We start from the raw sequence: 22,472 nt of genomic DNA, 5'->3' as shown, positions 1-22,472 counted from the left end.
AGAATTCGATTAAACTGACAGGTCCATAACATTATCTGAACATGACGACACGACAAAACATGCCTCATAGCATGTGATTTATTTATTATTTAGGCTAATAACATATTTCCTTTTACATTTTCCTTACATTCCTTATTTTTTTAAACTTTGCTCTTCTACCGTCCCCAATAAAACCCAGCAGCATGGTTTAACGGATATGTGCTAGCCACTACGTAAACAAAGAGGTGAGCTGATTCGCTGCTTGGCAGCAGAGCAAATGAAGCGAGGAAGAGGAAGAGGAAGAGGAAGAGGAGGAGGACGGCATCTGTGCTGAACCCGACAAACCTTTCTCAATCCAGATTACATGGTAGGTTATCTCTTTAAATTTGGTTAGCTGTTTATTCTCTATGGGTTTTAGTTTTGCTGTAATACGAATGTGCTTCTTAATTTGCGTTTATAAAATAATGGCCTGTTTTTTATCAAGCCTGTTAACTTGTGACGTAGTTACAAGCAGGGATGCGCGTTTTCTCTGAGCTCAATAATATTTGTAATAATAATATTTAAGCATCAGAATTATAGCGCAATATTTACATTACCTTTTCGGCGAATATAAAATCTTAAAAAATATAGCTATATAACGTATACCTTTATTTAAAACCGCCGTTTTAGCATAAAGCGCAGCAATAATTTTACACTAACGTTACGTGTTGTGTTTATTGTCGGTGTAGTGAACGTCAACGATGGGTTCGGCTCCAAAAATGGCACACACGGTTCTTTTGAGTGGCATTATAAGCTGGATGGCCGTCGTTTCTGGCCGCAGTCCACGCACGGTGGATCAGGTGTCGGAGGCGGATATCCAGCGCCTGCTGCACGGTGTGATGGAGCAGCTGGGAATCGCGCGGCCCAGGGTCGAGTATCCCGCGCACCAGGCCACCAACATAGTCGGCCCGCTTAGCATCCAAGGTAAGAGTTTCTCTGTATAATTGTAGGTAATTACACGTTTTTAAAAAAATGTAAATGATCACTGATGGTCCTTATAATAGCCTACTCCTCATTATGTGATTGCCTTCATGTGTAATTTTACACTTTGTCCAATAGGTGGTGCCCATGAGGGACTCCAGCATCTCGGGCCGTATGGGAACATCCCTAACATTGTTGCAGAGTTAACTGGAGACAGTGTTCCCAAAGACTTCAGCGAGGACCATGGCTACCCTGACCAGTGGTATGTTGGTCCAAATATAACTGAATGCACAAATATACAGCAGTGCCACCATTCAATAAAATTCAAATGGCCTAAACATTTTTTTGTTTAAAAAATGTGATGTTTTTATAGCTGCTGATGGATGTTTAGAGAACTCTCCAGACACTGCAGAGTTCAGTCGAGAATTCCAGAAACATCAGCACCTCTTTGACCCTGAGCATGACTACCCTGCACTCGCGAAGTGGGCGAGTTCACACTTGACACCTTGAAAAAAGATGGAGATTACTGATTTTTCATTTTTTTTAAATGATTAATTTAAGGGCTTTAAATTAAATTAACCAGGATTCTGGTCTGTAGCAGACTGCACTAAATATCTATTTTCATTCTTTCAGAATAAAGGTCGGTTGTATGAAAAACTGAAGGGTGGGCCGAAAAGAAGAAAAAGGGTAAGCTATAAATATATTTTTCTGTGCCTTTTGGTTGCTTCTTTGTCAGTAGAGGCTCAAACGCATAAATTATTAGATGGAGCACTGTTGCATATTTTCAGAAAAAATGTCACAGGATCTGTCACTGACTGTTTCAGAGTGCAAATCCATATCTGATGGGACAGAGGCTGGATAATGTGGTGGCCAAGAAATCAGTGCCACATTTCCCAGAGGAAGATGAGGTTGAAACTGCTACAAGCAATATCAAGACCTGAACATCGTGTTATTTATAAAATCTGTACAATGAAAATCTTATCATGTTTCACAGTAAAGTCAGCATTAAATTATGTGCGATATTCAAATGAATCATTTTATTAATAGAGCAGCAAAGGGTGAATGTAACATGAATGATTATTCTCTTGGTACAACTTTTGTTGTAATACCATTTAATCAAATAAAAATGAAGTATATGTTCATGTGCAGATAATTGGAGACATGTGTTTTTAACTTCATGATTCATCTAAATTACAAACATCACAATATGCATTCATCATGAGCTTCCTTACCCTCCTGAAGCACTGGACCATCCCCAAAATGCTGTGAATGATCTTAGACTGAGAGGAGGTGTGGACTGCCCCATTCTCTGAAATGTCAGCACTCAGAACAGAGCTCCAGACCTTATTTTGAATCTGACTCCGAGTTCTGTATCATTTGTTTCAACCTATTATTAATCGTAGTTTGTTATGGTACACAAAGACCTTTGTGAACATAGCTGCAGTCCATGTGAAGAAGTTTGAACCATTATTAATCTGAGGTAAGTCTGCATATCTACTGGAGTATAGCCTATTTGTATTTATTTTTTAAATGACATCTGTGATTTTTTTTTTATGTGTTTATAGAAATGAGGGATTGCAGAGGGCAATTGGCTCAAAATTTTGTAGGGAATGTATATAAAAAATGTAAATGTGTTTAAATGATTGTGAACTTTATACACTATACGCTTTGAAATATTTTACGTTTGGTGTGTTCATTTTATATGAATATGAAATGTTTTGATAAAATATATAAAATAATTAGCATATTTTGATTAAAAACAATTATATTTCTATTTTTTTTTAGTAAAAATAACTACATATATTACTGTATATTTAATGACATTTAATGGTATGTTTCTTTCTTCATGTGAAAGGATGACTAAAGACGCATTAGCTGTCACTATCGCGGTCTTGTGGCTGCTCTGCAATCCGGCGAGGATCAGGGGAACCGGGGGATTTCAAGGCGCCATTCCTCACCCAAATAAATACAGCCCAAACCAGTCGGAACAGTCACCGCAGACACCGCAGGCCAATTCCAGGGGAACGGGACCGCCTTCAGTCGGGGACGAGGTGCTGGACTCCAGCCAGGAGGCTTTACACGTAACGGAGCGCCGTTACCTCAAACTTGACTGGTGTAAAACACAGCCGCTGAAACTGATGATCTACGAGGACGGGTGCCAGCCGCGCGCCATCATCAACCGCTTTTGTTACGGACAGTGCAACTCATTCTACATCCCTCGGCACGTTTATCAAGAGGACAGTGCGTTTCAGTCGTGCTCCGTGTGTAAGCCAAAGAGTTTCACTACCGTTACTTACACGCTCTTCTGTCCCGGACAGACTCCCAGCACCAAGAAGAAGCGCGTGCGCCGCGTCAAACAGTGCCGCTGTACTTCTGTCGACCTGGATTAAATTTGCTGACGTCTTTGTTTGTAGGCTACTTTGGTCTAAAAGTCACAAATTCATATGGCTGAATAATGTGGGAGCATGATCGATTTGTTTCCTCCATCATTAGTTGTTCAGTCATCAAAATGAGGCCTTTATATTGTGAAGAAATACAATTGATGCAATTAAATTAATTATAAAACAAGTTGGCTAAGTTATAATACTATAAAATAGTGACATATTAAAAATATGCTTATATTATTATTACATTCTCCACTGTGTGGAGCACGATTTGCGCATTGATGCAAATAGCTTATTTTGTGGCTTGATTTGTAATGTGGGATACATTACATATTAGGCTATGGATGTAAATAAACACCCCTCCCCCAAATCCAATCCATATTTTTTTTCCCTGGTCTTTATACCATACTGCAATGTAAAAAGAATGTGGTGCCAAGTGTCTGCCTTTTTAATCACTTGATGAAGAAAATCTAGGTGAACAAACATTACAGAAAACAAGTTAAATGTTTTTATATTAATTAATACTTTTTACAGTGTTGAGTTTATTATAAAAGGAACAATATTACTGTGATTAAATGGCAATAAGATGTGATGAAGCAACATAACTGTCATCAATAAAAATGTGTGATGTTCATCCAAATAAAACTGATAGGGTAGTTTAATATTAATATTTCACATGTACACTATCTTTGTTTTTTTAATATTCTGTAATGATTTAATATGAGCATAAAAAGTTACTAAGCTTTGTTACTCAATATACAAAATAAAGTTACTGCCTTTTCCAAGTCGAATGTTAAGACTGCTTTTTCAACCCTTAATTGTTTAGACTGGTGAAAATCCCAGAACAGATCGAGCTAACTTGTATATAAACATTTCTTAAATATTTCTCATTTTGAGCAGCATTCATTCATATCTGAAACATGGTCAAAGGAATTTTTGGTGAGCCATTGGTTGTTGGGTTATACACAGGAATGGGATCCACTACACTGACAGACAGGTTGTCATCTTCTAACTTTGCAGTCTTGAGGAAAAGTGTCACACAAGCAGGTGCACCTTATTCTGACCCTGCCAAAAATTGCAAGTGCCTGGGTCTTAAACATAAACGTATCTGGTCCTCTTTGGTAATGGCAGATGGGGTTAGCTGCTGGTCAGACTTGCTTCTTTCAGACGCAGTCTCTCTTTCTGAAATATGCAGAAATATGCATCATTATGAAGTCCCATTTAGCTGTGCATGCATTATGTAGTATAAAGGAATAGTTCACCCCAAAATAACAAATTTGCTAAAACTTTACTCATCCTCAGGCCATTTGAGTTGTACATTAGTTTGTTTCTACAGATTTGGAGAACTATATCATTACATCTTGCTCACCGATGGATCCTCTGCAGTGAATGGGTGCCGACAGAATGAGAGTCTAAACAGCTGATAAAAACATCACAAAAATCCACATGACTCTAGTCCATCAATAAATGTCTTGTGACATGAAAAGCTGTTTTTGTATAAAACAAATAAATTGTTAAGCCCTTTTAATTTGAAACGTTTAACTTTATGGATTATGGCGAAAGTTTTAAGTTAAAATACTTAAATGATGGATTCGTTTCTTACAAACACGCAGCTTTTCACTTCACAGGACATTTACTGATGGACTGGAGTCTTGTGGATTATTGTGATGCTTTTATCAGCTGTTTGGACTCTCATTCTGACGGCACCCATTCACTGCAGAGGATCCATTGTTGAGCAAGTGATGTAATGCTAAATTTCTCCAAATCTGTTCTGATGAAGAAACTCATCTACATCTTGGATGGCCTGAGGGTGAGTAAATGTTCAGCAAAATTTCATTTTTGGGTGAACTATTCCTTTAAGAAGTGTCTGGATTAAAAACCTGATTCATGAAAGTACAATAGTTACTAATGTTTGAACCGCTTATCTATCTGACACCCACACCTCAGCAGACTCTTACCAGTCCATTCGCATGTGCCCTTTTGGTCTCAATCTTTTTCTCTGCTGTCATGTTGCGCACTGACTGTTGGGCCTCTTTGATTCTGAAATCAAAAAGAGCAGAGATTGTATTTTACTTAACCACAAAGTTTCAATTCCAGCCAGTTTTAATGCTGAAAATCACTAAAAACAACAACCGCCAGTGAAGAAGTCATCATTACCCAGGTTATCACACTGTGTGGTTTGGTTAGAGCAGTTATATATGATGCTAGATGCTCAAGATGCTGTAAACTTCTCACCTCTGTTTGGATATGACCTTGTTCTCTCTCTTCCACCTGATCTTGAAATCACTGCAGAATTCAAACCAAAGTGTGAAAACATGGCCAGGCAAAATCTCTGGCTCTCCAGAACGTGGCTTCAGTCCAAAGTACTCCACTAGGTCACAGAAGCTGAGAAAGGAAAGTCATGAGGCAAAGCTGGAGATAATGCCAAAAATGTTTACAAAGTTTGCACTTTTTGTAATATTTTGAACAAGAGTGATGTGCTACCTTTTATGTGCCGATATCACTTGATGTTCCACAGTAATTAGCTCTTTTTGTGCTGTAAAATGAAAAATTTATATAAACAATTATGCATTTTGATTATATCATAATCAGCACCACAGTCAATATTAAGTGCCAATATCTCTTCTATTACTTCAGGATCTTCATCTGTCCTCTTTAACAGCGATAATGCACCACTCTGTCAGTTATAATACTAACAGCATTATTGTCATATCATTCATAGCCTTTCTACAAGGGCCTCAAAGACAATGTTGAAACTCCTTTACTAAGAAGTCTCCTTCATTGCCAAAGTCTCCCTGATTCCTATCTCTGCGTCTGTTTTCTGAACCTGACCAGCTATCTCGTACAGGTACGGAGTTACAGACACTTATCAGGTCCCCCAAAAGAGCACATGGCAGATATTCTTCATGACTGCAGGATGTGTGCCGTCTTATCTGTGTAGCGGAGACAATCAAATAATTGTAGTAGGAAGAATGTGAGGAAAGGAAAAGCTTTGCTGCTATGTACATAACATAAACATGTATATAAATACATACATAAACTACAAACAGAATAAATATTTGTCTAGTTCACTAACAGCTAGCGTTGTCTCGTCTAGCTGAACTGTAGTAAATGACGACAAGTTTATGTCTTGCCTCTATGATCTGCAAAATAATCCTGTATACAATCTAAGCAAACTTTTGTTCTCCTCTCCATCAATCATCTAGAGAGGCAGGTCGTCTCAGAGACCAACGAGACTTCATATCTGAACAAGGTAGACGAGAGGGATTGGCTGATGTGACAGCACATAAATAGAAGGCTTAAAAACTTTGAATACAGATCCTCTTCTAAAAGGTAATGTGGGCTAATCGCATGCATCTTAGCATAGCTCACCGTTGCCAATGAAAAAGTCAATTTTCTCCTTGAAGGGATGTACGTGCTCATGAGATGAGTTGGTACACACAGTTAGGACATCCTTTTCACAAACTGTACGAGACAAAAACAATAACATTGGGTTAGAGTAAAGTCCCTGACCAGGTCCAATCTGAAGAAGTCATTCATTGTAAAACAACGTTTTTTAGCCAAAAATAAACAGTCCGATTTTTTTCTGTTAGACCACCATGAGCGCTTACTTTTTATTCCAATAACCCTGATTTTGAAGTATAAATGCCACAATGAAGCTAGAAGAATTTCTAAACTATTATGTTCTTTGCAGATGCCTTCTCACTAAGGCGATTTAAAATAAAGTGTACATTTATATTACATTAATGGCAGTTACCTGGCAATGTTTTAGACATCTGGTATAGGACACTTCAAATGCCAAGTAAAAGCAAACTGCAAATACAGTGAAATTCTTTCTAATCACAACACTAAACTGCTTGTATGCTAAAATGTAACCAATATTTTATTTTACAAATAATAAAAATTAGTTATTTAGGCATTAATGGTTTCTTTTGAAAGAAATCAATACATTTACTCAGCAAGGACGCATTAAATTGATCAAAACTCACAGTAAAGATTTCTGAAGGACCATGTGACATTGAAGACTGGAGTAATAGATGCTGAAAATTCAGATTTGCCATCACATGAATACAGTATATTAATTGTTTAAATATATTACTATATAATAGAAAAGTTACTTTAAATTGTAATATTTCAAAATGAATATATTGTTATTAATATGTTTTTACTAGATTTTTGATCAAATAAATGTAGCCTTGTATTTCAAAATATATTATTGGTGAAACCAATACAATTTTTACTAAAACCATGTTTGTCACTATTGCCATATTCTAGGTGGGTGACAATTGCATTTTTTCTTTTTTCTTTAACCAGGAATCAACCATCATTCACAACCTCAGCTTAAGTTGGCTTTATCAAGCCATTTAAAATCACAGCTACTGTGGTCAAAGCTATTAGCACATCGCTGATTACTTGCAGATGGAATGAAAGTGCTTTCTGCTGATAAAGCAAAGTCTGTTAGTGCCTAATTACAACATCACTGCAGTGAATTATGCCGATGAAACAATGATTACAGTAAATTGATTTTGATTATGAGCGGTTAATGTGAAAATGTGTAACATGAGGGAATATCCAAAGTCTAAAAACAAGTTGAGCGACAGCATTCTACTGTAGGTATGTTGATATTGTACTGTATATATCTTGACATATCAGCCTAATTGTGACGAGCTAAGTAGAGTAATTGCCTTATTTTTCTTGTGCTATAAACAAATGATAATACAGTCATCATTTGTTCACCCTCACATCATTCCAAACTTGTATGACTTTCTTACTTTGATGTTAAAACTTATTTCGCATCTACAATTAAAGTCAGCGAGGTCCAAAACAAGACTGGACCCCAGTGACTTTCACTGAATGAACAAAACAAAACACTCAAGACTTCAAAATATCTTCTTTTGTGCTCCACGGAAGAAAGAATGTCATACAGGTTTGAAATGTCATGAATTTTAATTTTTTTGAGTAAACTATCCCTTTAAACCCTTTTTGTTTGCACTTGTTACTAACCTACTGCCTCTAACCAATGAACAAGAAAACACAATAGAGCTAAAGCTCCACCTGTGACAGAGTCAGAGGTTATCAAATGTCTTTTTCTCTGGGTAAGATCTGTTTTGATGCACCTCTGATCGCATCCTCAGATAGTCATTGTGCCACCCGTGGACCTTTGTTCACCGTCCAATCAGAGGATCAGAGGAGCCAGTCTCCTGCCCCAGTCATAATACAGCCTGATGGGAAGCCAGGACTGTTGGACATGCTCCATCTGCATCTCACTCCAGATAAGGCTACACACACTACTGTTTTCATTAAGCATTTGTGTAAACTGTGAACACGGCTGGCAATGACGAAGAAGTCGAGTGTCTTCCCCACAGCATTTCTACAAGAAATATCGATTCATTACAGTCTAGCTTGATTAGGTTCTCATACATGTACTGTAGTTTCCGCCAAGGCGGCTCACAGCTACATTCACGTTTTCTCAACTGTGCACCGCAGCGAGCCAAACCACAATCACAAAGAGATCAAAAAGATGTCTCAAACGCAAACCAGATGAATCAGCTGTGGAGACTGAGAGCATTAGATGTGCTTCACAATGTTGTCATAATTGTCTCTGGAAAATAAAATCACAGGGACATTCCCTTTTTGTGTAGGCACACAGTGACTAATTTGATTAGTGCAGCACTTTCTTGCTCCGCAACATAGCATCGCAGACAAATGCGGTCACCTTGAGCAGCCAAAACCTCAGTGGGGCCGTAAGTAATGCACACAAGACACCAAAAATCGAACAAACACAGCACAAAAACAAAAAAACAAAGACATGATTCTCTCGCAGTCATGAGGGGAGTTCAAACAGCAGGGAAAAAAAAGGGAGAGCGCGATGGGCCAGATTTGGCAGTCTCTCCGTCGCCCGATAAGAAAGGCTTGTTAAGAGGTAAAGAAAAGAATCTCTGACACACATCTGCAGGGCCACACTGAACTCGGACTGATACAGTGTAGCACGAGAACGGCAGTGCATCTCTGTGCAGATTAAGCCCATCCCGCCAGCGATAAGCTGCTCTTCTCTCAGATTACATAAGCGCCAAAGCACTGTAGCCTTTGGCCCCTCCGACGGAGCTAAAGAATCACACAATGCCAGAAGCATCTGATGGGCAGGATTAAAGTCATATCTAAAAGGCACCAGGGCAAAACCACACAGACTCCACTTCGTCTCCACAGACATGTACATACGCAAACATGTCTGTATATTCCACCTGATCTAATGTGGTTTAATAATGAGTTGTTGCTAACAGATGCTGTAAAGTCCTCAGGATTCAGCTGGAGCCACGTTGCAGGATTGTAGCCATCCATCCACTCAAACCCATGTAATCTTGCTTCTTTTGATGCTAGAGTAAGTCAGTGGCATGCTAAAAGTGTTTTTGCTAATTCTTACCTGTCAGGTCTCTGTTCAGCTTCCTGAGATCCTTTGAGAGGTCATCAAACTTCACTTGAGAGGATAGGAAAACATCTTGAGGTTCGGGCAAAGGAAAGATGCTCTTTTCTGTCCCAGCGTTCTGAAGAGAGATTTAAGGGTCAGTGACATATTTAGGTGTCCATGATAAAGAAAAGACTTACAAATCTATATTAAAACATGTGTCAAGTTTTTACCCTAGCATTCAAAAAACATTTCTAAAAGAAGTCTTTTATGCTCACCAAGGCTGGATTTATTTGATCAAAAATGCAACAAAAAGGGTAATATTGTGAAACATTATTATAACTTCAAATAACTGTTTTTATTTTCATATACTTTAAAATGTCATTTGTTCTTGTGATGGTAAAGCTGATTTTTCAGCATCATTACTCCAGTCTTCAGTGTCACATGATCCTTCAGAAATCATTCTAATATGCTGACTTGATTGAGATCAAGAAACGTTTCTTATTATTATCAAAGTTGAAAAGTTGTGCTGCTTAATATTTTTTTGTGGAATATTGTGGAATTATATATATTTTTTCCAGGATTCTTTGATGAATAGAAAGTTCAAAAGAACAGCATTTATTTTAAATAGAAATCTTTTTTAACATTATAAATTGATCAATTTAATGTGTCATTTGTTGTATAAAAAGTCCCCCCTCCACCAAAAATTTGTATATTTTCATATTTATTCCAAAGTTTTGAACAGTAGCGTAGTTTATTTTTTATTCATGTAGGTTTTAAAAACCTTTAATACCATTTTTAAGAAAAAAATTAAATTAAATTTAATAAAATAAAATAAAAAATGTTTCTTCATTTTGATATCATTATGAGAGCACCCTGACATTTGTTTGAATCTAAATTATTTTTAATTTAGAAATGAAAAACACTGCATTTTAGTATATTCAAGTCATTGTATAAATTGCATTTTTTATGTATCACTGAATAAATTAACAGAAATTAATTAACAGAAACATGAGTCATTGACCCTGAAAATAATGTGACCAGAAGAAGTGTGCAGATCTGTACTGTGCAAAATATATCATTGCATGTGAAGAATTACACGTTCATGGTTTACCTTATCAAGGTGACGCAGATAGTAGGAAACAATGTAGTCCAACAGACTAATGTGATTTTCCTGCAGATTTATAAAAAATTATGTCAAAAGCGTACATCACCTTGTACAAACAGAAAAAACAAGGCTCTATCAAACACCTCAGTGAAATGGAGAAAAAGGTTACCCTGCTCTTGACGTCTTTAAGCTTAGGAAGAATCTCAAGCCCGAAGCCGTCAGCCTGTCCTCGAGCTCTGCTGCCTCCATTCATGTAGTTTCCCAGAGCAAGCACCAGTCCTATCACCTCCTTCACACTGTCCTTCTCCAACAGATACTAAAACACATCACCATTTATTTGTGAATTTATCACTCTTCATAATGGAGATGTTGGAGACAAAGCAAGCACTTAGACCTCACTTGAATAAACGGAAGCTGTCTGAAGGGCTGTTTTTGACTGTTAAGAATGCCAGCATTGATACTTTATCAAATGTTTGATAGTATCTGAGGTCTGACCTCTTTGAAAAGTGCCTTTGTACCTTGCAGACGTGAAGAATAATCTCGGTCTTGCGCTGTATGGAGGCAACGGCGTCAGTAAACTTTGACTGAAAAATTAAACAGTGAACTCGACTGGAGAACTCAGGGATCTGGGAGAGTTCAAACAGGAACCTGTCAAGGAAAAGCAATGAACATCTGTCAACCTAAAGTGCGTAGTGTTGAAAACACTACTCTGTCTTCGTCTGTCCTCAAATGAAGGAACCTTAGAGAAGTATACATTGCAAAAAAGTGCCCTTGTAAGTGACAATTGACGTATCACTAGTCGCTAGTTGCAGGAAAAAGTGAGTTATCTGGTGTGTTTCTGGAATATCTCACTGTTCAGGCTTGTCCAGTAGTTTGACCTGCTCCTCGTCTGAGGTTTCATAGTGTTTCTTAATCTTCTCTAACTCCTCGGGCTGAGCTCTCTGGGAGAAACAGAACAGACGCATTCATAAGACAACTGACCAATGATACACACATAAACTTATGAAACCACACAGGAACTATCAATTACTTAGTTATGTTGGAACTGGAACTAGTATTTATGTGAATTGTCTGGAGTGATTTTGTTGAGAAATGTGAGTTGAATGGATTTAAATGAGTGCTGTCAAACGATTAATCGCATCCAAAATAAAAGTTTTTGTTTACATAATATATGTGTGTGTGTACTGTGTATATTTATTATGTATATATAAATACAAACACATGCATGTATATATTTAAGAAAAATATGTTGTGTTTATATATTAAATATATTTATGTATAATATAAAATATAAGAATATAAATGTATATACATGTAAATATTTAAAAATATATATATACTCTATGTGTGTATATATATATATACATAATAAATATACACAGTACACACACACATATATTATGTAAACAAAAACTTTTATTTCGGATGCGATTAATCACGATTAATCGTTTGACAGCACTAATTTAAATACAGTAAAACGATTAAATACAGTAAAAATTTAAATTATCGGAAATATTTAAAGGAATATCCTACAAATTAAGCTCAATTTAATCTCAGCCTTTTAGCTCCTTTTTTTTAACCCAGCAGAAATCTGGGTTACAGTGCGACATTACCAATGGAAGTGAATGGGGTCAATCCATAAACATTCAAATATTCACTCTTTCAACATTATAGCCACAAGATGTAAACAAAAGGTGTGTTACCATGATTTTAAGATGGAAAAAATGTATAGTGACCTTTCTGTTTAAAATTCTATACAACTGATGAAAATACATCATAAACCCTAATATCACAGTAAAAATACATTAGAATAATTAATGTGCTTCATATAAAATAATAATCTCCACATTTCTGCTTTTAAATCTTCCAAACATTGGCCTTAATCACTTTCACTGTAACCTCCATTTTTGCTATTTTCAACAACACAAAAGAGAAAACATGCAAGGGGTGCAGGATATGTAGGACTTTGTGAATGATGGATGTTCAAATTTTGTGCAAAACTACTGTTTTGGAGGCTGGGATTCAGTGTGGGCCTGTACATAAGTACATTTCCAGTGTGGCAGGATACTTACATTTTCATACAGGGCTTCAATAGCATCCAAGTCAACCACAGAATTGTCCAGAGTCAAAACAGCTGTGTAAGGAAGAAGTATTAATCTCTAGACAAGAAGACTGATTAGTTATTGGACATGTGTGTGTCATGGATGTGATAAGTGAATGTAAAAGTGGCTAAATATGTATTTAAGAGCTTTTTTTTCCCTGAAGGAATTCACTGTTCAATTTACTAATGTCATCATAAACATCTGCCTGTCTGACTCTGTTAAGCCAAACTGTGATGACTTCAAGATTTTCAATGGGAAAAGTATAGGACTGATGTACACACCATAATGTGGAGAACCCAAAGAGTATTTCTAGAGGTAAACCACAAGACAAGTTTATTTAACAAACATACAGCCAATTTATTCCTAATAAGAGCTGGAGCCAATCACATTGTTGCAAGATATGTCTCTATATACAGACTCATTTCAACATCATGTCTTAGCTTGCCTTTCGCCATCCAGGCCACACAAATATGTATTATTTTAACATGTCTGTTTATTATTAGTGGAGGAAAAATGAGTCTGGATAGAATAAAATGACACTTTGCTGAGCTGGTGGTCGAGTATTTCTCAGCATATATACAGTGTGATTTACCTTGCTGGATGTCCTTCATCTCCAGATGGAGACTTGAGATTAAGATGCCCACGGCCTGAGAGCGCTTGCCATCCAGTAATTTAATGACCTAAAATCCACATTCACAAGACAAACCCCACCACAGAATAGCATTTACTTCTAAATGACTTAGATCATAAGTTAAGTGCATTCTGCTTACTCTACCATATGAATACAAGGTCGCAAAGACTCATGCTTGTATTATGCAAAAGTGGAATGAATGAATAACAAAAGAACCTTTGGGAAATTCCAAACTTCAATTATAAATCCGCCTGCCAAAGGTAACAATGGCATGATCACATTTCATAAACAGGTTCATTTATTTCAAATTATTCCCATTTCCTATATAATTATATCAATTTCAAAGGCATTTGTGGGATCCTGATATTACACATAAGCATTTATATAAAAAACTGCAGATTCTATCAAGTGACAGCACCTGATAAATTATGTTTCTGTTTATAGAAACGTAATTATCAGAGGTGAATGCGTGAATGCATCATTTCTGCTAGTGTTCCAGTAATATATATAATTCGGAAGTGTTGAAAACTGCTCCACCTAGTGGACACTTCTCAAATCTGCACTTTGAGCAATGAATTACATGTATGCATTTGGGCAGACACTTTTATCCAAAGCGACTTAAAGTGCATGTGCATTTTTTAAAATTAGTTCAATCAAACCAACATGCTCGCATTTGCTATATAATTATGGGATGGACCCTCTCTATGTCATATAATTTTTCTCATCTTCAGGCAAGAGTGGTACCTTCCTGGCTTTGGTTTTCTTCTCATAAGCTTCAGATAGGGGCTTTCTTTTGGTGGGCGATGTGGCTTTAGCAAACAGTTCCGCAAACTCATTGGTGTTTATTATCTCTGGCTCTTCCAGGGAACTCCATAGCATATTGTTCCTTAGAAAAGACAGAAACAGATGACGAGAGATTTTATGTTTTTCCAATATTTGACGTTTTCAGCAGTTTTGCTCACTTTAAGGCTTATTGAGATTGAATCTTCACACTTCAAAGTCACAGAACAGGCCACGACCAAAGCATTTCCTAATACTGGCATCTGTAAAAACCAAAGTTAATGAGTTATTTACTGTTGCTGGGTAAGCATGCCTACAAGCAGGAAAAGGAAAATCAACAGGGGCTCAATGTGAGTAATCTGATTTGCTAAATGTTCTCTCCCATAAAAATAATTAAGGAGCCAGGACGACGGCGCACAGCTAAGCTTGACTGGGTTCGGCTTTGGCTTGACAAAATGCTCACGGAGAGAGCAGAAAGCTTTCATGAGGAGTCAAATAACATTGCAACAGCACAGAGGTGGCCGGGGAGCTGAATCCCACAGAAATCCACACCGCCACTAGAGGTCCTGGAAAGACTGCCGCTCGGCCTGTGGCTGGCCCCTCACGCAGACAAATGTCTGCAGTGGTCTGTCTTAAGCATCCCATGAGGTCTGACGAGGGAGAGTTGAAAATGTCAGCGTCACTTGTGGACATACATTGTGTGGTTGAGGAATGTTATGAGTGATGAACAATGGAAATGTTTATATGGAATACAGGTACAGTGGGATGATTTTTTTTTAAGCGTTTATTTTTTTAGTTTAGAGCAGCTAAGAGCTATTTAAAATCATGGCCAGTGTTGTTATTGTTAACTAAAACTCTTACAAATTTGTCAAGTCAAATATAAATATTAGATGAAAAACTTTTGAGACTTTAAAAAAATTAGATGTTTTTTTGGCAACTAACTGAAATAAAATAACTTTACATTTAAGTATAAAAATGACTAAAACTAAAACTGAAATAAAAGAAAACTGAAGCTATATAAAAATATTTAGCTATATAAAGCTATATAAAATATATATAAAAAAAACTAAAAGCAAATGTCAAAATTTCTAAAAATAAAATGAAAACTAAAAATATAAAAATAAAAGCTAAATCAAATAAAAAAAACTATAATATTGTATTAATAATACTAAATGATTACAGATTGTGTCAGTGGCTAAGCACTTTGTCATGATATCTTAAAACAATGTGAGTGAATGATGATGGATGATCAGAAGTGTCTCTTTTTACCTGTATTCAGTATATAATAATACAATTGACATATTTGTGTTTGGGTCAATGACATACAAGTGTAAACATTCTTTTAAAAATCTACTTTAAAAATGTATCTGATATTTTCAGAGATTTTTGATCTTGACGCAGTCATGAGGGGGCTTCTTGAACATACAATTTCCTGTTTTATGGGTTTTTTTATGCTTCTGCATGTTGATCGCACCATGCCTCAGCAGTCAAGTAGATTTGTTAAAATATTATTCACTTTTTTGAACAAAACGTAAAATGAATTCATTCTTTTAATAAGCTTTTTCATTATATCAAGACAATTAGGCAAAAAACAAACAAACAAAAAACAGACTGCTATGTTATTGACCTGTGCCAATTAAAATATGAGGTAAGGTGATAAGGGATACCTGTTATCTTGAATCTGTATCCGTGTCCAGTACAGCGGTTTCATTGGACAGACCGGTTCCATTGACGGCTTGCGAGTAGGATTGTCTGCCGCTTTACTGGAGAAGATACCAACTCCAGGAGGAGGGGGAGGAGGAGGGGGGGCAGAGTGGAGGACAGGTGGTGGCACACCACATCCTGTCATTGGTGGAGGTGGTGGAGGAGGCACACTTCCTGGCCTCTCTAGTGGCTGAGCAGGAAGTGGAGGTACATTAGGAGTACAAGGGCCTGTTGGAAGAGGAGGAGGAGGAGGAGGAGGGGGTGGAGTATTGTTGTTATCCATCTGTAACTTTAGTTTACCAGTAAAGTTTTTTGTTGAGTTGAGGTCAGCATTTTTAGGCAGGGGGTCAAAACCCCTGCTCTGGGTTTCTTTGGCCTCCTCAGGCTTGTTGACTGTCTCTCTTTCTGTCTGAATACATACAGAGTGGAAGGACCGTGGCTTGATGTTGTCTTCAGTGGACACAGCAGCATCTCTGTGATTTCTGTCTCTTTCTCTTTGTAAGCTGGCGATGGTTGTCTCTAATCTGGACAGATCCTCTTCATTCTTCTTTTGTAACTGGAAGAGCTCAAGTTTGAAGTCAGCCTGCATTAAAAAGTCCAAACATCAACATACAGTACATAAAAAAAATTTCCCCAAAGAATGCATGAACTCATAAAAAAAACAAAAAAACATTTTGAGCTTCTCACCTGTAACTTCTCCACCTCTTCATTACATTCCCTTTTTAGCTGCAGAAGAGCTGCCTGATGCTCTGAGAATATAAAACAAAGACATGACTAAATGTATTACAAAACCCATTGAATAGTTCTAGAAACTCGATAAATCAAAGCTCTACCATATAATATATGTAAATATATAGAATAATATGAATGTATACACTATACCATTCAAAAATTTGGGGATGGTAAGATTTTTAGATTTTTGGGGATGGTAAAGACATCTCTTATGTTCATTAAGGCTGCATTTATTTGATCAAAAATACAGTAAAACAGCAACATTGTGAATTATTGTTTACAATAAAAAAAATTTTCTATTTTAATATATTTTAAAATGTAAGTCATTTCTGAGATGGCAAAGCTGAATATTCAGCAGCCACTACTCCAGTCTCCAGTGCCATAAATACAAAATATTGAAAACAGTGCTGCTTAATTATGTTTATGGAGCATTTTGTAACATTATATGTATTACTTGCTGATTTTTAATCAATTTAATGCATCCTTGCTGAAAAAATATCTTACTCTATCATAAATGGGATTAAGAATCGTATATCCAATAAATGTTGCAGATGTAAAAATTTCCAATAGATGGCAGTGGTGGGACTGTTATAAATGGATGATCACTGCCTTGTCTAGAGAACCATGGGAAAACTGTCCGACTTTTATGTAAGAGAACTAATTTCCTCAAGTATAATCATACCAAGATATATGACAACACCATTCTGACTGTGTGCTTTTTAGGTGTGGCTGTGGACTGCACTCCCTTTAAATCTATAAGACACTGCAATATGGGCAATGGAACTGATGCTCAATAAGGGTGATTATAAAACTATATAGTATTGAATGCACACATTTGGCATAAGACTAGTGACTGCATTACTGAGAAAACATTTAGACTTACAAATAACATATAGTGTGACATTGAGTAATTTCATCAGTAGAACAGCCCTAGGAACACATTTGGGGTGGAGGTGTATTGGAATTTGTTTGGACAGTGTTGTGTCATTAGATACTAAGGCAAATATTGGAATCAGAGCAAACATTTACACTTACTGCTGTTGTTTATTATTATACAATAAGCCCTTACCTGCTTCAGTATATTTTAGACCAATCTTTTCCTCTTCGTCTTTGGGTTTTGGTGGAGGCCAAACAGTCTGAAGTCGCTTAGGAGTGTGCTCCTCACTCACCTCAGCCTATAAGACACAATTAATGTGCATTGTACCATTTAAATATGTTGAAATAAAGAGCCTATTAAAATAAAATAACTAAAATGATTACACTTCATAGGTGCACATAAAACAAGGCTTTTCACATGTATTGATACTGAGATGCTACCATCAAATGCAATCATCTGTTCACTTCATACTTTGGAATCAGTAGTTTCTTTGTTGTCTGGAGACTTGCTTGAGGTCCTATCAAAGAAGGCTTTGAGGACATCTTTGTCCCTGTTGATCTTCCTCTTTACGGTGTCCAGGTCCATGCGATTTGAAGTGTCCTTTTTGGCAGATTTAACTGCGAAGAAAGCCTTCAATGCACCTAAGGCCATCTCTGCATTTGTAGATTTGTTTGTTTCCTCAGACTGGAGAACGGCCGGCTCCTCTACAGTTGTCTCTGGCTTTTCTGCAGGTTCCTGACTGATTGGAGACAGTGGGGGGCTTGTCATCCTCTCTTGCTTTCTCTTCCCTTCCCCCTTGCTGAGGAATTGGGTAAGCTGTTCTAGGAAGTCTCCCTTGACTTCTTTCTTGTTAGACTGATCGGTAAAAAGTCCTCTTTTGGCAGGGCTTTGGGGGCAGGTCTTTGGGGTTGCTCTGGAGTGTCTTTTTCCTCAAGGGCTTCTTTCTTGGGGCTGAGCAGCCCGGTGAAGAGGGACGACAGTTGGAGGGGTTTTTCTTTTACTGCTTTGGGGGTTTGGTCAGTTGTGGTCTTCTCAGTGGAAGATGAATCTGTATCTAACATAGTCTCTTCTTGTATTATTTCTTCTTCGTTCTCTTTATTCATTTCTTCTTCTGTATGCACTTTTATCACCTGTTCCTCCAGCTGTATGGTCACCGGTTCTGGTTCTGAATTATCTAGCTCAGTTGAACTGTGTTCTTCAGTGTCACAGAGGCCAGAACCTTCTGAAATCTCACCTCCAGTCTCAGAATGTTTCATTTGGTTCTTCTGGCTTGTGGCAGGTGGATGGACCTCCACAAACTTGCTGTCTGATTCTGCACTGCTTCTATTGAATGTAGCTTGACCAACAGTCTCATCTCTCGACTGGATCTTTTCAGTATCTACACATAATCCTGCAGAAAGATCTTCAACACGTGTAAGGGTGATGACTACAGTTCTGGTGTTCGCAGGTGAGTTTGAAGAAAGAACCTTTTTAACTTCACAATGTGTTAATGTGGTCTGAATGTCCATGTTTGTGGAGGTCTGGTGGTCGTTAATCAGAGTTTGTTCATTTGCACCAGTTCTGGTTACCTCTGGAACATCTGCAGAGTTTTGATGATTTCCATCACGCTCTATTTTGCTCTCAGCAGCAGATACGTCCTGCTGACTTTGCACTGAAAAGTCATTGTTATTTGTGGATGAGTTCAAAGACTCTGTTATTAAAAATTCAGTCAGATTGTTTCTGTCAGAGGGAATATTTGTACTTGTAGTGTCTGTGAGGACGTCCTGACAGACTCTGTCTTTCAGTGGTTCTTTCTCAGTGTTCTCTCTGAACATTTTCATTTTTTCTTTGCTGCTGCTGATGCTGGTTTCCTCTATGTGGCCTTCTTTTCTCTTATTTTGCACAACACCAAAAAGCTCCTCATTGCTGACATTACCTGATTCCATAACAACGGTCTCATTTTCAGATATGTCCTGCTTGAGTCTGTTTTTGCTCATATCCTTATCATTGCTTTTTGAAACAAACTCTTCATCCCTGTATAAAGATCCTTCTCTGAAATCAGGTTCTTTATTATGCACTGTAATGAGTGCTGGGTTCTCAAGTTGTTTGTCCAGTCTGTTAGCACTGTCACTGGCTGAGACCTCGTAAAGTGATTTAGACGTTGTGTCAGCTTGACCATCTGTTACATCCTGGTCAGTCTGGCGTGCTGCTGATGTTTTATTGTAATTATCTCTCGGGTGGTCAACATTCAGGTCCAAGTCCACTTCCTCCTTTTCTGAAGAAAAATCAATTTCATCCGTTTCATTGACATTCTGATGCTCTGATCTGTCGACATGGTCCCTTTTTCTGTCTTTCTCAGCATTTGTTTGTAAAGTCTGAACAATTATATCAAAATCATCCCCTTGATCATCGATGCCATCCTGCCTTTGAACACATTTTTGTTGATCATTAGCATCTCCTTTCTCAGTCAAAGAATGAAAAGAAGTCACATTTGGATTCTCCTCAGTCGGTGTTTGGAGTTCATGCTTTTCATGGTGAGTAAAAAAGTTTGTTAATTTGTCCAAAAATGAATTACTGGGCTTACTCTCCATTTCCTTCCGGTACAGTCTACTGCCTCTTTAAAACCAAATTTAGTCTGTCTGTATTCAAACAACCATATTCCACAAGTGAATAAAACAGGAAGCAAAGTCAAAATTCAAATCTCCGGAGTTAAAACTGAAGTGTTCATGTTTGCCGTTACAAAAAGTCTAGGTTCTTTCCATTAGCCTTCCCAAGGCTAGCCAACTCTGAATTTCCGGTCCTTGTGCTGACAAATTATGAATATGAATAAGTTCCATATATTATATTTTACTGTTTTGAAATACTGTTCTGTTTTAATAAAATAATTTTAGTTTAGTTCTAGTGTAATATGTTGTCCTTACATGAAGTTTCCAGAATTACGGACGCCAGGAAAATGTCCATTAAAAAGCAGAGATGCTGTTCTCAGTCTCTCATTACAGGAGAGCTCAAGAAATGGAAAAAAAACACAAAAAAACCATTCCGCAACGACATTCTAAATAGTGCCAGCATGCAGCTTGGTCCTTTTATCCTGCCTTTACATTCTTTTTAGCCTCTTCATTCTTTTCCATTTTGGATTTTGTAATGTTTACTTGATTTTAATCCACAGTTCGCAACAAGAGCGCATACACCAACACATGAAATACACATATAGGCAGTAAGTGCTCCACCCACCTATTTTCTGCCACATGATTTCTGGTCACACACTCAGTCGCCCATGAGGAAGAAGTGGCACCTCAGTACCACACCCAAAAGAGCACACAAAACTCCAGTAAGAGTAACTGTCCAGTCAGGACAGTCTATCCTGCCTCTATAAGGCTGGATATCTCCTTCTGTCCACTTCACACTGGATAATGTCACATTAATCAGTACGATTAACCTGTTAACCCCACCTACATCCTTGTTTTGTCATCTGTTTTGGCTGTAGAAACCAGTCCTGATACAGTCTCTTTACTACAGTAATCCACAAGGTAAGAACAAAGTAAATAGACATAATTCACTATATTTTAAATAATAAGCCTAATATTAATAAATACACAATTTCATTTACCTCAAATGAAACCTTTAGATAACAAAATATCTTAATTATGCTGGACACTTGAAAATATAATTGTATAATTTTTTCTGAATAATGCATCAAGCATGAGAAAATTTAATTTTACAACTTAAAAAATACAAATATAAATTATATATAAGTAAATTATTTTTTAAATGTTCTAAAAACTCTCAGATTACACTTAAACACTTAAGGACTTGATTTTTTGATTACAAAATGTACTGGTCATTTTCTGCCAGGACAATATCCATTCTAAACTGATTTTTATTCTTACAGTGGGTTTTCTTTAAAATCAGGGCTTGCAATATTCATGGGTAAAAAGCATCTACTGTTTTGTGACATTGATATCACACACTAATAAATGAATTAACATACAATAGTTAACTGCAAGTCTGTCACAAATAAATAATGACAGTATTTTCAAACACTCACAGTGTGGTCACCGTCAAGAAAGACATGTGGAGTACTGATGATCTCATCTTCTTCACTTTGTTGGTTTTTGGACATAGAGTTGCACAAGGACACATTACCAATGTGCTCACATGGCCACTTCTCCTCTGCATGCACCCTGTTCTCACTCTCCTCTGTGGAAAAACAAAAACTAAATTATTCATACCCAAATTTTAATGACTGAATATTCTCAAAATAACCCACCAGACAGGTGGCTTTAGATTTGGACCCTACATCACAAAATATAATAAATATGCATTAGCCAGATGAATGAGACAAAGGTTATTGACAGTTACAACTGCTAGTTGACATACATATGTATAGCAACAGTGCTGCTTGACACAAGATCAGTGCACATAATTTGAAAATGTATCTGTGAACATTTAAAAATAGATATTTGAAAAGCCACCTTCTTCCTTATTGAGTTTTCCTTATAGCAAGCTATCAGGAATACACAGACTGCCACAGAGTGGACACTGAAGTGTACTGCAATTTAGAGGTGAAGTGCCAGTGTCGTCTTCATTCAGTATATCTTATCGCACATTTTGCTTTCATTTCAAGACAATTTCTATATATAGTAAAAATAAGAATTCAGATACCAATAATTGGACATTCTGCAAGTGATAATAAGTCTTATTAAATCAGACAAATACATGGAAAATCTCTACACAATTGATTCACTCACAGCATGATATCAAGTCCAAGAATCAATAAAGCTTTTATCCAGTAAATAAACAGCTGAGGGTCAGTGAAAAGTGTAGGAGAGCTGA

At 37.1% G+C, this 22,472-nt stretch overlaps 3 protein-coding genes across 3 annotated transcripts; 2 read left to right on the top strand and 1 right to left on the bottom strand.

The window, feature by feature from the left end:
* The first annotated feature begins 229 nt into the window (after nucleotides 1–229).
* Nucleotides 230–2,019, top strand: LOC107693797 (neuroendocrine protein 7B2-like). The gene is made up of 6 exons (XM_016493309.1): nucleotides 230–346; nucleotides 708–942; nucleotides 1,078–1,209; nucleotides 1,313–1,425; nucleotides 1,573–1,626; nucleotides 1,764–2,019. The coding sequence occupies exons 2-6, from the start codon at nucleotides 720–722 to the stop codon at nucleotides 1,878–1,880; spliced, it is 639 nt and encodes a 212-aa protein (XP_016348795.1). The 5' UTR covers nucleotides 230–346; nucleotides 708–719; the 3' UTR covers nucleotides 1,881–2,019.
* A 216-nt stretch (nucleotides 2,020–2,235) lies between these two features.
* grem1a (gremlin 1a, DAN family BMP antagonist) lies at nucleotides 2,236–3,338 on the top strand. Its single transcript, XM_016493308.1, has 2 exons — nucleotides 2,236–2,419; nucleotides 2,795–3,338. The coding sequence occupies exon 2, from the start codon at nucleotides 2,796–2,798 to the stop codon at nucleotides 3,327–3,329; it is 534 nt and encodes a 177-aa protein (XP_016348794.1). The 5' UTR covers nucleotides 2,236–2,419; nucleotide 2,795; the 3' UTR covers nucleotides 3,330–3,338.
* Nucleotides 3,339–4,428: 1,090 nt separating this feature from the next.
* LOC107693792 (formin) lies at nucleotides 4,429–20,436 on the bottom strand. Its single transcript, XM_074187036.1, is given in 18 exon segments — nucleotides 4,429–4,505; nucleotides 5,282–5,363; nucleotides 5,559–5,708; nucleotides 5,808–5,859; nucleotides 6,696–6,788; nucleotides 9,745–9,865; nucleotides 10,841–10,900; nucleotides 11,004–11,150; nucleotides 11,353–11,482; nucleotides 11,687–11,775; nucleotides 12,907–12,968; nucleotides 13,529–13,616; nucleotides 14,312–14,453; nucleotides 16,015–16,634; nucleotides 16,739–16,800; nucleotides 17,853–17,958; nucleotides 18,132–18,566; nucleotides 18,569–20,436. Coding segments are annotated over 18 exon segments (4,146 nt in total). The 5' UTR covers nucleotides 20,231–20,436; the 3' UTR covers nucleotides 4,429–4,460.
* Between the last annotated feature and the right edge of the window lie 2,036 nt (nucleotides 20,437–22,472).

Source organism: Sinocyclocheilus anshuiensis, unplaced genomic scaffold (genome assembly GCF_001515605.1).
Source record: "Sinocyclocheilus anshuiensis isolate Anshui unplaced genomic scaffold, SAMN03320099.WGS_v1.1 scaffold2284, whole genome shotgun sequence".
NCBI lineage: Eukaryota > Metazoa > Chordata > Actinopteri > Cypriniformes > Cyprinidae > Sinocyclocheilus > Sinocyclocheilus anshuiensis.
The sequence above is the reverse complement of the archived record's forward strand: the minus strand, read 5'-3'. Positions and strand labels throughout refer to the sequence as shown.